Here is a 12090-nt window from a genome sequence, read left to right on the forward strand (position 1 = left end):
CACTGAATGTACTTTCAAACCAGGCAAAGGCACATGTTCAGAAGCAGCTGGGCCATGTCCCAGAAGAGTGGGATATTTAAAAACTGAAGCAGCTCACCAATCAATAAGGGAGCACGCTGGATACTTATGTGCAGATACAGGAATCAGTGGGCACACATTGGGATAATTTGGGAATGGAGATAAAGGAACAAAGTCTTCTTGCATGCATGCACATGCACAGAAGCCCCAGGTGAGAGCAAATGTCACTGATGGCAGAAAAGTGACAGTCAGTTGAAGTGCTTTTCAAGTTAATGTGGGGGCCAAGGGATAGATTCTTGGTGAAGGCCTTTTAGCATCAGCCAATGCTCATGAGTATCACCACACAACTAATCCAAACCCTGATAAATAAACCTCATCTGTCTCCACTCATTTTCTAACTTTAGTATTCAGATATTAAGGATCTTGGGGTCTGGTTGCAAAACTGCTTTGTTGCATTGCTGAATATCCTCCATGGTGAGTTTTTTTCCCTAGAGGACAGAGTGGCATAGTTCCAACCACACCACATCTTGTTAGATTCACTTCCATTTCTGTGCTTTTGTTAAACATATACACTTGTATCACGTCCAAAGGTCAGATTCTGCTAGACCTGGTGATAAACCCACAGAGCAGGAAAACAGAGACCACATATAGAGACCTATGAAACAGCAGCAAGGTTTAAAAGTCCAGTTCCACAAAACAAAGCCTGTCATTGATGCCGGGCACCACTTTTGCTGAATATATGCTTTAAAAATTAACTTGGCTTGCCATAAAACGCCCAACTGGATAACAAGGCTTTTTTACTGCATAGAAGATATTAACTGCTAATACATATATTTTGTAACGTGTCATTGGCTTATAGTTCATATTAACCTGGCATGGCTGTGATCCTCTAAAACAAAGATTTGTAACAAGTTGTAACAGGTATAAATGTTTTAACATCCTCTAATGTCAACAATGAAAAGGAAAATCCTCCATTATCTGATCACACTAGGCTGTTCCTTCTTATCACCTTGACTTGCATGGCATGTCGTCCCTCCCCTCCTTTTTAGCTTCCAGTTTTGTGCCCACCCACCATCACCCCACACAAGATTTCTCCAGCTCCAGCCAAGCACTCACTGCTTGCAAGCTTGGCTGGCTCAGCTTGGATGTCAACTTGAATTTTAGCAGCAAGGGCAGGAGGAGTTGCTTCTTTCTTGATAACAAGGATTCATTTCTCTGATATCAAATGCTGTTACGAGGTCAAAGTGAGGGTGAGCTTTTCAGAATCAAATCCAACAACTAAGCAGCCCCCAGAGCCAGCACTTGTCTTGGCTCAGAAAAGAGAAGTGGTTGTCATTAAACAGCCCTCTATCCCTCATGTCTCTTCTTACGGTTTCTTACTTGAGGCTTGCCCTGTCTAGTCAGTGCCCAACAGAATGAAAGCGATCAGCCAGCTCAGAACCTGCCACATCTGCCCATGATACACCATATAAACACTGAACTTACAAAATCCTCCACTCTCTATTGGACACAGAGTTACGACAGAAAGCCTCCCCGTGAGGTGTGACCTTGTTGTGCTGTTTGAGGCAGCTGAATAGAGAGGACTCACTTGAACAGAGCAGGTCCAAACACGATGGCCAGGTTTTCCAGAGTCATGAAATTCACTGCACTGTAGGTTGCTACCTTAAACAGGAAAGCAGACAGGAACTGAAGAAGGTTTTGATGGGCTTTGGGCAGGCAGCTGAGCAACCGTCTCAGGTTCTCTATGCATTCAGTTGTGTTGATTTTGTGCTCTGGGGAAAAAATAACCAAACCCAAACTTATAGATATTCCTCATATCAACACAATTTCATCACAGACATTAAACTAAGTAAGAAGGAAGGTTTTAAAATATATTAGAACAAAGTGAAGAATAAATACGTCCCAAACAAGGATTTTGTACACTAAATTTTGGCATAGGTTTTTCACTTATGAATATTTAAGAACCATGGATTTTCACATATTGAGTTTTACACTCACTGTTTCTGATATTGTTCCTCTTAAGGCAGAATCATCCAGCACTCACTGCTTTCCCAATGAAATTGCAGGCAGGAGTCATGTACCTGAATCCTCAGAGCTGCCTTGAAAGATGGTACAAGGTTGTCAGCCTTGACTCTCCCAAGAGATTTTACACATGCTGCTGTATGAGTCTCATTAAGAGGAATGAGAAATTGTACCCTTTCAGCCCCACATCATCTTCATTTCCTGACTAATTGGTAGCTCTCAGACTCAAAACATCTTTGCTCTATAAATATGCAACTGCAGTTACACAAGAGATGCTTAAAATTCTAAATTGGGGATACTTAACATTTTCTTGGTTCTCATTCTTCAAAGAAGGGTAACAAGGCAGAAAATGGGTTCACAAACAGCTCCATTTGATCAGCAGTTCTGTATCAGTGTGATAAAGTCTCCTGGTTACTAGAACTGAGATGACAGGACTGCTCAATAATTGGCAGCTGATGCTCAAATTTGCTATAGATCACCAGGACACATCTGCGTGGCTTTGACATTGCTTATAAGCAAATCATGCCCTTGAGGGTAATTTTAGCCCTAAAAAACACATTCTGCGCAGGCCAAGGCCCATGGTGCTCAACTGACTAATGACTGAAATGGAAAAGGGGACGAAGAGGAAAAAATAACAGCAAGACTGTCCAGGATAGAAAAAACAAGGTGCTTGCAAAAAGTCCCATAGGTTGTTCTGCATAGACTTTCACAGTTCATGAAACTGCTTCCTTTCTCTTTCTTTGCAAACTCCTACACGGGCACTTCCAACAAAAGCAGCCTGCAGAGTAACCCTCAAAGCCCACTTATTTGTATGCAAACACCTGAATTAGCTACCAGTCAGAATCACCAGGCAGACTGAGAACAGAGCTCAGCGCTGCAGGCATGAATGGAGAACAGGCAGTGGGCTGCTGGGGTGTCTGGGCTTTGCATGCTGCTCCACACACTGCTGTCCAAGATTATAAGATTATTTAACTGGTAAAATAAATGCTAACTAAAAATATAGTTCTAAATAAGAAGAGTGATGTGCAGAAAAACCCCCTTTAATGAGGGAGGTTAAATAAAAAAGAGTCTTCAGCTCAGAAAAGAGAGAAGTGAGGCAGTGGCTATATAAAGACGCAAGCAGTATTATGGTGGTGATGACATTAAAACTAAAATTATTATCTCAGTAACTAGTATGGTATACAATTTAAAAAAGAAAGCATTGCAGAAGAGGAGCTTTCTCAAAGAATACAGGATTGGATTGCAGGATTCATTGCCACAGAACAGAAGGGAATCCAAAAGACTTAATGAATTTTAAAAAGACTGTAGACAAGTTCATAGATGCCTAGTCCCTCCAAAGCAACTAAACATCAGCTTCAGGTTAAGGAAACACAAAACCTTGTTTATAGAAAGTGTGATGAACACATTATCTGTCACTGTCAGGGAAAGGACAGAAGCTTGGAAGGTGCCCATTCTGTACCTTGGAAAGTTTTGAGCAAGCCAGAACAGATACTGTCTGGAAAAACAGCCACTGGTAGTTCTTTCAGAAAGAGCTTCAGGAGACTGGCCACAGAATCAACGTCTCCATCATTAATAAGGTCTACTTTTTCCCCTTGATTGTACTTCTGCCTCAATTCCTTGATTTTATTTGCTGAGCCACCAATCCGAAATATACCGACACGCTCCAGACCTGTGTAAGAAATACAGAACAGTAAGCAGTGGTTGCTTACTTTACCACATCTTTGTGATGAGAACTGGAGTTCAAAAAGCAAGAGCTCCTTTAAGAAAGCACAATAATTTTTAATGAGGACTTTTCAGCATTTATAGCTGAAAAGCAAAGCTTAAACAAAGAATATCAGTTTCCAGAAGGCGAGCAGAAAAAATATGAACTTACCAAATATCTCCAGGTACTCCACCATCTCTGTCACAAGAGAAGGAACCCCACACTGCTTTGCATCCTCTACCAGGGTTTCCAGAGGAACACCAAATGTACTTCTTTCTCTGCTGAACTGTAGATCTGGTGAAACTTTATTTGTTGTGTTCCTAACTTGTATAGAAGAGAGTGATTGCTGGGGAATAAAAACAGGCAAGTGGTAAACAGTGACTGGCTTTTATTATTTTAACCACCAAAGATCTACAACTTTGGTAAAAGTATTGTCTTTTTTGTAGCACCTTAGTACAGATTTTATTTCTACTAGATATTCTTAAAATGCTAATATTCTTCTGTAGAGCTGAGATGGGGTAAACTCCAGTAAAGCCCCCTCACCCCTACAGTCAGGGAAAAGGGGCCTCATGTTGAGGCAGATGGGCTGTTCAGGACTGAGAGGGGTCACTACCCCTCAAAAGAGCCCCAAAAGTCAGGAAAAAGCTGACCCTGTGCTGGTGCACATCCTTCCAGCTCCATGAAATTTGTGAATTTCTGCCTGAGGATAAAAAAAAAAAGCAAGATTATGAAGGAACCAGAAGTGGAATTTCGGTGGCAGCCATGGCACAAGGCTTGGAAGAGGTTCCTTCCTGCTCGCCCAGTTATTCCAAATTTCCTACCCCAACAACTGATGCAAAAGCATAAGAAATTGCAAACAACTTGCACTTTTCATCCTGCCTGATGCAGGAAGCTGCTTTTCCATGCTACCAGAGCATGGGCTGGGAAGTTTGTGGGCTCTGGTAGGGGGTCCTGTGAGGACAGGGCTGTCCCAGGTGGGCACAGCAGCTCTGCAGCCCCTCAGAGCCTCCTGGGGGGGTGTTTAAAAATATATTTCTAAATAGATGCTTAGATACGTTTTAAAAATAAATATAATAATTATATATTTAATAATAACATCCCTCAGGAATATTTTTAAAAAGGGGAAATTCTGCCCAGCACTCTGAAAGGAGTCCTGGCTGCCCTGCCCTCTTTCCCACCCGCCTAAGCCCCTTGCTCACCTTACAGGCAGGTGCCATTACCCACAGTAATTTCTGTATTTTGTCCTCATGTTCCTACCAGGCAATGAGAGCAGAAGTCCAAACCAGGAACAGCTGGATTTACCATTTCTGCACTAATTCTATTTAAACAGTATCTAAAGGGGATTTTTAATTTTTTTTGTAGCATTATCTCAAACCAGCCTCCTCTTAAATGTTTTTATTATTATGTTTTCAGAAGGAAAAGGGAAAGATTTTCCTATGGGTTTGAAGCTGAACTGCTGTAGTGAAGCCGTTTTTCACACATGCCTGCAGCAAAGCCATGAGCTGGAGCTCCAGGCCAGCCCTGCTGCCATGGCAAAAGCACACACAGCACTCGAAACACCCCAGGTCATTTTGCTCTTTCAGTACATAGGAAAGCTTAGACTGTGATGCTAGTGTTACAATATGAATAGTTATCTAAAAATAACAAATATCAGCATGTACCAAACATATTTTACAACATTTTTGTATATAAGCTACAAGGTGTTACAAAAAGCCTCTAAAATATCTGTGCACCATTACTGTAAATCCCTCCCTTTTCCCTTCGGATGCAGCAGACCGTCAGCCTTCTCAGAAAGGACGGAGGGTGTGAGAAAGGAGTGAGGAAGGCAGATTTCAGCTCACTTACGCAAATGGAAAGGGAGGCGCCCGCTCCCATGTTAGGCTGCAGCAGAGTGCCAGTGTTTCAGCTGTGCTGCTCCAAGACACCATCACCTTTCTTCCCCTCCACAAAGCCGTGCAGCCTGGCCAGAGCTAACTGCAGCCATTGGGCTGTTCCTCTGCAATTAACTTATCATAGTATAATTGCTAGGCATCGCCTTAATCAGTGGTTTCCCTCCAGAGCTGGTGGAAGGTAGAAATTAACTCCTAGTAAAAGAGGATTTCTTGCAGCCAGCACTTCCCTGTGGAGGCACCTTGCACAAGCTGAGGGCTGAGTTACCACCAGGAGAAGTTACCATGGCACCTACCACACACAATGCCACAGTTTCCCAAGCCACACTGATCCTGGGCCTGATGTTTGCTCTTGAGTGGGTTTTTGCAGTGCAGGTTTGCAGATATGCCTGCTGTCCCTCCTGCCTGCTACAGCAGCAAGGAAAATACTATGAGGTGGCCCTCTGCATACACATTATAGCTACTTGCTTATATAACACATACACAATCATTTTGGCCAACATATGGGCAAGGACTCATTCAGTTTTTAAAATATGAAGATGCAATTAAGTCAAACACCCTTCATAATTGTTTCAGATACAAAGCCTGTCCTAGGAAATAAGTCATAAAGTAATGTTACAGTAAAATCTAATTGGGGGAGGTTTTTAACACAAACTTAGTAGATACACATGAAACAGAAGCAAAACACAGAAGTCAAAAAAAAAGGTAGAGGTGCTGAGCCAGACCCCCTTAGTGGAGCACTAGAAAAACAAGATTTACTCCAACAACACACTGGAGCAGCGCAGATAACAGCGATCATTTCCTCCTCCTTAGCAGAAGGAATATCACTTAAAAACTAGTGCAGATTTTTAGCCCACTTACCTCTAAAAAAGATCCCACGATAAGGTCTGGAAAATGCTGTGGTTTAGGGCTTTCTCCCTCTACCTATGGAGCTGGCCCCAGAAAAATCCACATCCTCCTTACCAGCCTCAGCCTGGCCTGTCTCTGCAGACAAACTCCACCTACACCTACACAGCTGTGGCCCTTTAGCCTGTTAAAAATGCTGTGCCCATCACCACAGCTGTGGCCCTTTAGCCTGTTAAAAATGCTGTGCCCATCACCACAGCTGTGGCCCTTTAGCCTGTTAAAAATGCTGTGCCCATCACCACAGCTGTGGCCCTTTAGCCTGTTAAAAATGCTGTGCCCATCACCACAGCCTGCCTGTTGAGCCTGCCCTCATCTCTGCAGACAGGCTCCACCTGTGCCCACCACCACAGCTGTGGCTGCTCAGGCTGCCGGGCCCACAGGAGGTCCTGGGGCTGATGGTGCTGAATATGAGTGATAAAAGAGAGAAAAAAGCATGAGTGCCCTCTCACAGCAGCGTGGTGTTCTGTGCTCGTGGCTGGGAGGGCACAGGGGGCATTTCGGTGTGACATTCTGTCCCTGCTGCATTCAACTCCTGCAGCCACCATGAGCAGTACTTGCCCAGCCTCCCTGCCCTCACAGCCTTTATCGCTGTGTTTGCAGGGCAGCTGGAGCTCCAGCAGCTCCCCCACCTTTGCTGGGTCCCTTTGGGACAGACCAAAGCACCACGCACTCAGAGTCACCTTAGCCATGCCTGTGAGCCTGCAGTGGTCTGCACTCTGCAGAGAAACACATCACAAAAAGGCCCGTGCAAAACCTACAAAACTGAAACGAAAAATTTTCAACTCTCTGCCTTTTTGCTCCCTGCCCCATAGCACGTTTTGATTTTCCATCTCACTAGATGCCACAGGAGTCATCCTGCTGACATGTCACTCCCCCCTGCTTCAGCTCAACGTGTAAACCGTAGGCAAGCACCTTTCAAAGCAACAAATTCCCCACCTGAGCAGCAAACACAAGTTTTATCTGTTGACTCATGACAGGGCAAACAAGGCAGCAGCCACTGCAATCAACCTCTTGGTCTCGACTGCTCCTGTGACTTCAATTATTGAAGAATTTGCTTTCAAGTCCTGCCTACGAGCTCCGGCAGGGCTCACGGAAGATGCGGCCAGCCCCGTTCCCTGGAAGCAGCAGCAGCTAGAGGGCACACGAGGCTTGCCGGAGAGGTGGTCCTGCAAGCCCCCCTGCAGGCGCGGCAAGGAGCCCAGCCCTGCGCAGGGCTTTCCCTCCGTACCGAGCAGCACCGGCCGGAGGGAGGATTTCTCCTCGCGTCGCAGTTGTACAAAGAGCAGGCGGCTGCGGGCAGCGCAAATTGAACATATAACTGCTCATACTGTGTAGCTGAAATTCCAACCCTTCCTTCATAACCTCTGGATCAAAGTCAGCCCCTCCAGGACTTCAGAGGTATGGAAAGGATGTGTGGTGCTGTGAGGAGCCACCCTGACTTCAAGGGCCACGTCTAAATTAAAACCAAAGCTTTTGGTCTCCCAGCACCCTGCTGCCCAGGGGAAGGCTTGTGAGGAAAGGCAGTGCCCCAGCCTGGCTGTGTGAGGGGCTGGGCGAGCACCAGGGGCTGCCTTTGTACTCTCTCCTCTGGGGCCACTCCTTCAGCTGCTGAATGGGCTACTTGTGAGGGCTGCTGATGTTTCAAAAAAGATAGAGAAAGGATAAACACGAAAGGAAAACAGAAAAGTTTAGTTTTGCCCCTTAGAAAACCATGTTTTTACAGCAGCATTAGGAACAGCAGGATCCCTGTGAGAGAGGGCAGAGGTAAATCCACTGTCGGCAGCATTAAAAAACAACAGCAGCAAGAAAAATAATTAACTGAGGCTTCATGGTTCATTGAAGTTTTCCTTCAAAGCTGCAAGCAGCCTGCTCTGCTAACTTGGCCATCTGTGTCTCAGCTTCAGGAGTCTCCAAGCATCCAGCCAAGGAGGAAAGAGAGCCCTTGCTGGTGGCAGGAGCCGAGCAGGGAGTGCATGCCCTGCAGGGAGGCCGCCCTGGGATGTGGGCAAGCAGTTCTGCTGATGCCAGTTGCAGGATTTGAGAGGGCACTGTCATCCTATGATACATCAGTTGCACCACCTCAGCCTTGAGAACCCTTGGGAGCTAAGCCCATAAAAGCATCCCTGAATTATCACGAAGGACAGTCAGGGCTGATACACATGGCTAGATTCCATCAGACAAACCTGTATTACTGGCTTTCAAAGCAGGTTTTCACCTCACACACAGCATTTGTATATTTTATCCCAATTCATCATGAGCTACTCTAAACAGTAAACTTTGTGAATTCTGAAAATTTACGTGTTTTATAGTATATGGACCTGATAGATAAACTATAGGGCTTCTCAAGCACAAGGAAAAAAAATAGAAATAAGAGCTACAACCAAGACAGAAGTAGACATGGAAAAATGCATCACATAATCTCATATTAGGTAATCATTGGCAAGAAATGAGGCATTTCTCTCTCTTGATTACTACAGTATCAATATAAGTTTTCCTACATTTTAGCTGGTAAAAGTCATAGCAGAGATGTAAGGACTGGTTGCCATACATCCTTCATCACAACAATCTGATTGCCAACTGTGCCTACTCGCCAAGTTAAATTATCAGCAAGGAAGAGTTGCTGTCCTGACAAGAAAGCAGCTCTCCCCTGCTGCTACTTGCACTGCTTTTCGCTGTGCCCATGGGAAGAGCACACAGGCCACAACACCTCCTGCCAGGCGAGCCCTTGTCAGCCCAGCAGCGGCCCCCTCTGACTTGATTTCGCTCAAAGCTGCTCGGGTGGTCTTCTCTGGAAGTGGATGCCTGAGGACAGAGATGGGTGTGCCTGCAGAGCCAGGGCCAGCCAGGCACACGGGAGCTGCCCCTTCTCCCCAGCCAGGCACACACGAGTCCAGAGCTGTGCCTGAGCAGATATCCCCTGAGTCACAGCAAGGCTCCTTCCACTGGACACACAGCACCCAGCAGGCTTGGAGCTGCTTCTCTCTATCTGAGCCCATCTCTGGCAAGAGATGTGTTGCTGTCCTGAGGTGGCTCAGCTGAACCTGTTTCCAGGCAGCTGAATTACAGGCATGTGGAGAACTGCCTGATGAAACAGTGGGAGGCAAATGCTCAGACTGCTTGCTGGCCCTTTTTACCTCTTGGTTGTTTTTTTGTTGTTTTTTTTTTTTTGGTCTTCCCAGCCCATTAAACCTTCTAGCATCATCTTTCTTTTAAAGGCTTTTGAAAAGCCTGGAGAAAGCTACACAATTCCTTGGCAGTTTCGTGGAACTGAAAGTGACTGGCAGGCAACAGATCAATAACTGCCAATATTCCTCTCTTGGACTGAAATGTCATGAAGGTTGTTTTGGAGCCTGCCTCTCTCTGCTTCCTGTTTTGAATTTCATTTTCTTCCTCTAATCTCCACCTGGCACTTAAACCTCTTCATTTTCTTGATGCTGTTCCAGGGAAAACAAGTCAGCATTTAAAATGCAGTATTGCTTCATTATCTAAAGGCACTATTGTGCTGTTGTTGCTAAAGAGCAGAACACCAGCAAAAATAGCCACAAGCTGAAAACTATTGTAATGAAGCAAGTAGAGCTCTTTTTCAGGCCCTACAAATTATTTGAAGTCTGTATTTCTATTATATGTCAGTCTATATAATGAAATTGGCTGATTCCAGGTTTATTTCTCCAAGAAACAGAAAGATGAAAAACACAAAGGAACACAAAATTTTTGCAATCATGGTTTGCTCCCTGTCTGCTCATTTTCAAACGGAATTTGAAATGTTGGATTAGTTTCAGCAAAAGTTGTAAGTGCCAGGCCAGTTTCTGCATCCCAAATCATCCTCCCAGGAAGACAGACCTGCCATGAGGCTCCATCCACAAACTGCTGCTGGTTTCTGACAGCTTCCCACAGCTGAAGGGAAACTCAGCTTCCAGCTTCAGCTCCAGACAGCTCATGGGGTATTAATCTCTTGCCGAAGCAATTATCTCTGGCACCATATGCTACCATTTTTTCATAAACAATACAGTTTCAACACAAAATTGCCTCTTTGAAGAGCTGTAAAGAAGTAAGACAGGATTAGTCCTTGCCTCCTCTCCAGCTCTATCTTGCATGGCACCTGAGGTGGGGATAAAAAAAAGAAAAGAAAAAGGAGGAGTACACTAAGTAGAGGCTTCAGCATCCTCTTGCACCATGGATGCTGCCCTAGCCCATGTAAAAGTCAGGCAGAGGCAGTTTTTCCTTTGTATTTCTCCAATGGCACAGAACCACTCCTTACTGGTCCATTTCAAGAGTTGTTCCTATTATGTTCAATAAGCTCTGCTTTATGCACTCTTGTGACACTACTTCTTGAACAAAATGAGAGAAAACTCAAAAAAGACTCTCAAAATGCAGACCTTACCCCCAGAGGAATTGAGATGGCAGCAGCATCTCCATCAAGCTCCCCAGTTTCAGATATGATAAAACCCTATTTGAAGTTATTCAGTCTATCATATGAGAATTCAGGTTTCCTGTTTCTAAAGCAACAAGGTAATGGTCTGCTCAGTGGGAATTTCTTCTTCCCATCTCTCTCTCCCAGGAATCTTTTTGGTAGCTAAAATTCATATACCCAGAAGAGTGACTTCTTAATTGTTTCATATCATGGATACACCAGGGAGGAACCAGATTTTCAAACCTAGTCTCACAAATATATTTTTTGTTCCCTACTTCTTCACAGCACCTCCACATGTCTCTGTTTAACTTGAAGCAAATGTTATTTAATTAAGCATTTTTCTGATCTCTTGCATAACCTCATACAAAGTATTTATTGTAATTCACAGAATCTGAGAAAGAAATGCCAGATTATTTCAGTTACCCTAATTTGGGAGGATGGTCCCCTAAGTAATGCAAAGCAGGGACACGGCCACTCCTACCCAGGGACATTTTAATTAAAAAGCAAAGTAATTTGATTCCAGTGGAAGACAGCATGACCTAATCCAACCTGATATGCATGTCACATATCAGAATTTAAGGTTATAACCACGAAAACCCACACAGTTTAGATACAATCTGTAAATACAGAGTTGGTCAGAGCACTGACCAAGCTTCAGTTTACACCTGGTACACAGTATACAAAACAGGGTGTAGGTATTCATGTTGTTACTCAGCTGCATCTAGTCTTTGTTGTTAATCACTGAAAATGTGTTTACTTTTCAACATGAGCTGTGTGTGACACGGGAAAGGAGAGAAGAGGTTAGGCAGATAATTTTGCAGCCTGCAACAAGAGAACAAGGGAGGAAAAGACGTTAGGTGAAAAAGACATTAGGTGAAATTGAGTTTGCAAGCTTAACTGTGACCAGGTAAGATTAAGGTTGCAGCCAAAGGCAGAGGAGAAGAGCATTTGCTGCAGTCACAGTGCACAGGGCCATGACTGCAAAGCAGCTCACACAGGAATTGCCCCGAGCTCCTTGCCAGCCATGCAGCACTCTACAGCACGTTGTGCCAGCAGTTGCACCTGAGCTCACACCACTGACACATCCAGCTAGTCTTGGAGAAAATACAACAAAAAAAGCCTTTTCAGAGGTTCTGTGAGTG

General features: G+C 44.5%; 1 protein-coding gene across 1 annotated transcript in view; it reads right to left on the reverse strand.

Moving 5' to 3' along the window:
• FAM13C (family with sequence similarity 13 member C) overlaps positions 1-5617 on the reverse strand; it is a 115021-nt gene extending 109404 nt beyond the window's left edge. The window contains exons 1-4 of the mRNA XM_053948764.1: positions 5588-5617; positions 3914-4088; positions 3500-3709; positions 1607-1790 (exon numbers count right to left, since the gene is read on the reverse strand). Of these exons, the coding sequence (XP_053804739.1) occupies positions 1607-1790; positions 3500-3709; positions 3914-4088; positions 5588-5617 (599 nt within the window). The remainder of the gene's footprint in view (positions 1-1606; positions 1791-3499; positions 3710-3913; positions 4089-5587) is intronic.
• Between the last annotated feature and the right edge of the window lie 6473 nt (positions 5618-12090).

This window comes from Vidua chalybeata, chromosome 8, assembly GCF_026979565.1.
Source record: "Vidua chalybeata isolate OUT-0048 chromosome 8, bVidCha1 merged haplotype, whole genome shotgun sequence".
Lineage (NCBI taxonomy): Eukaryota > Metazoa > Chordata > Aves > Passeriformes > Viduidae > Vidua > Vidua chalybeata.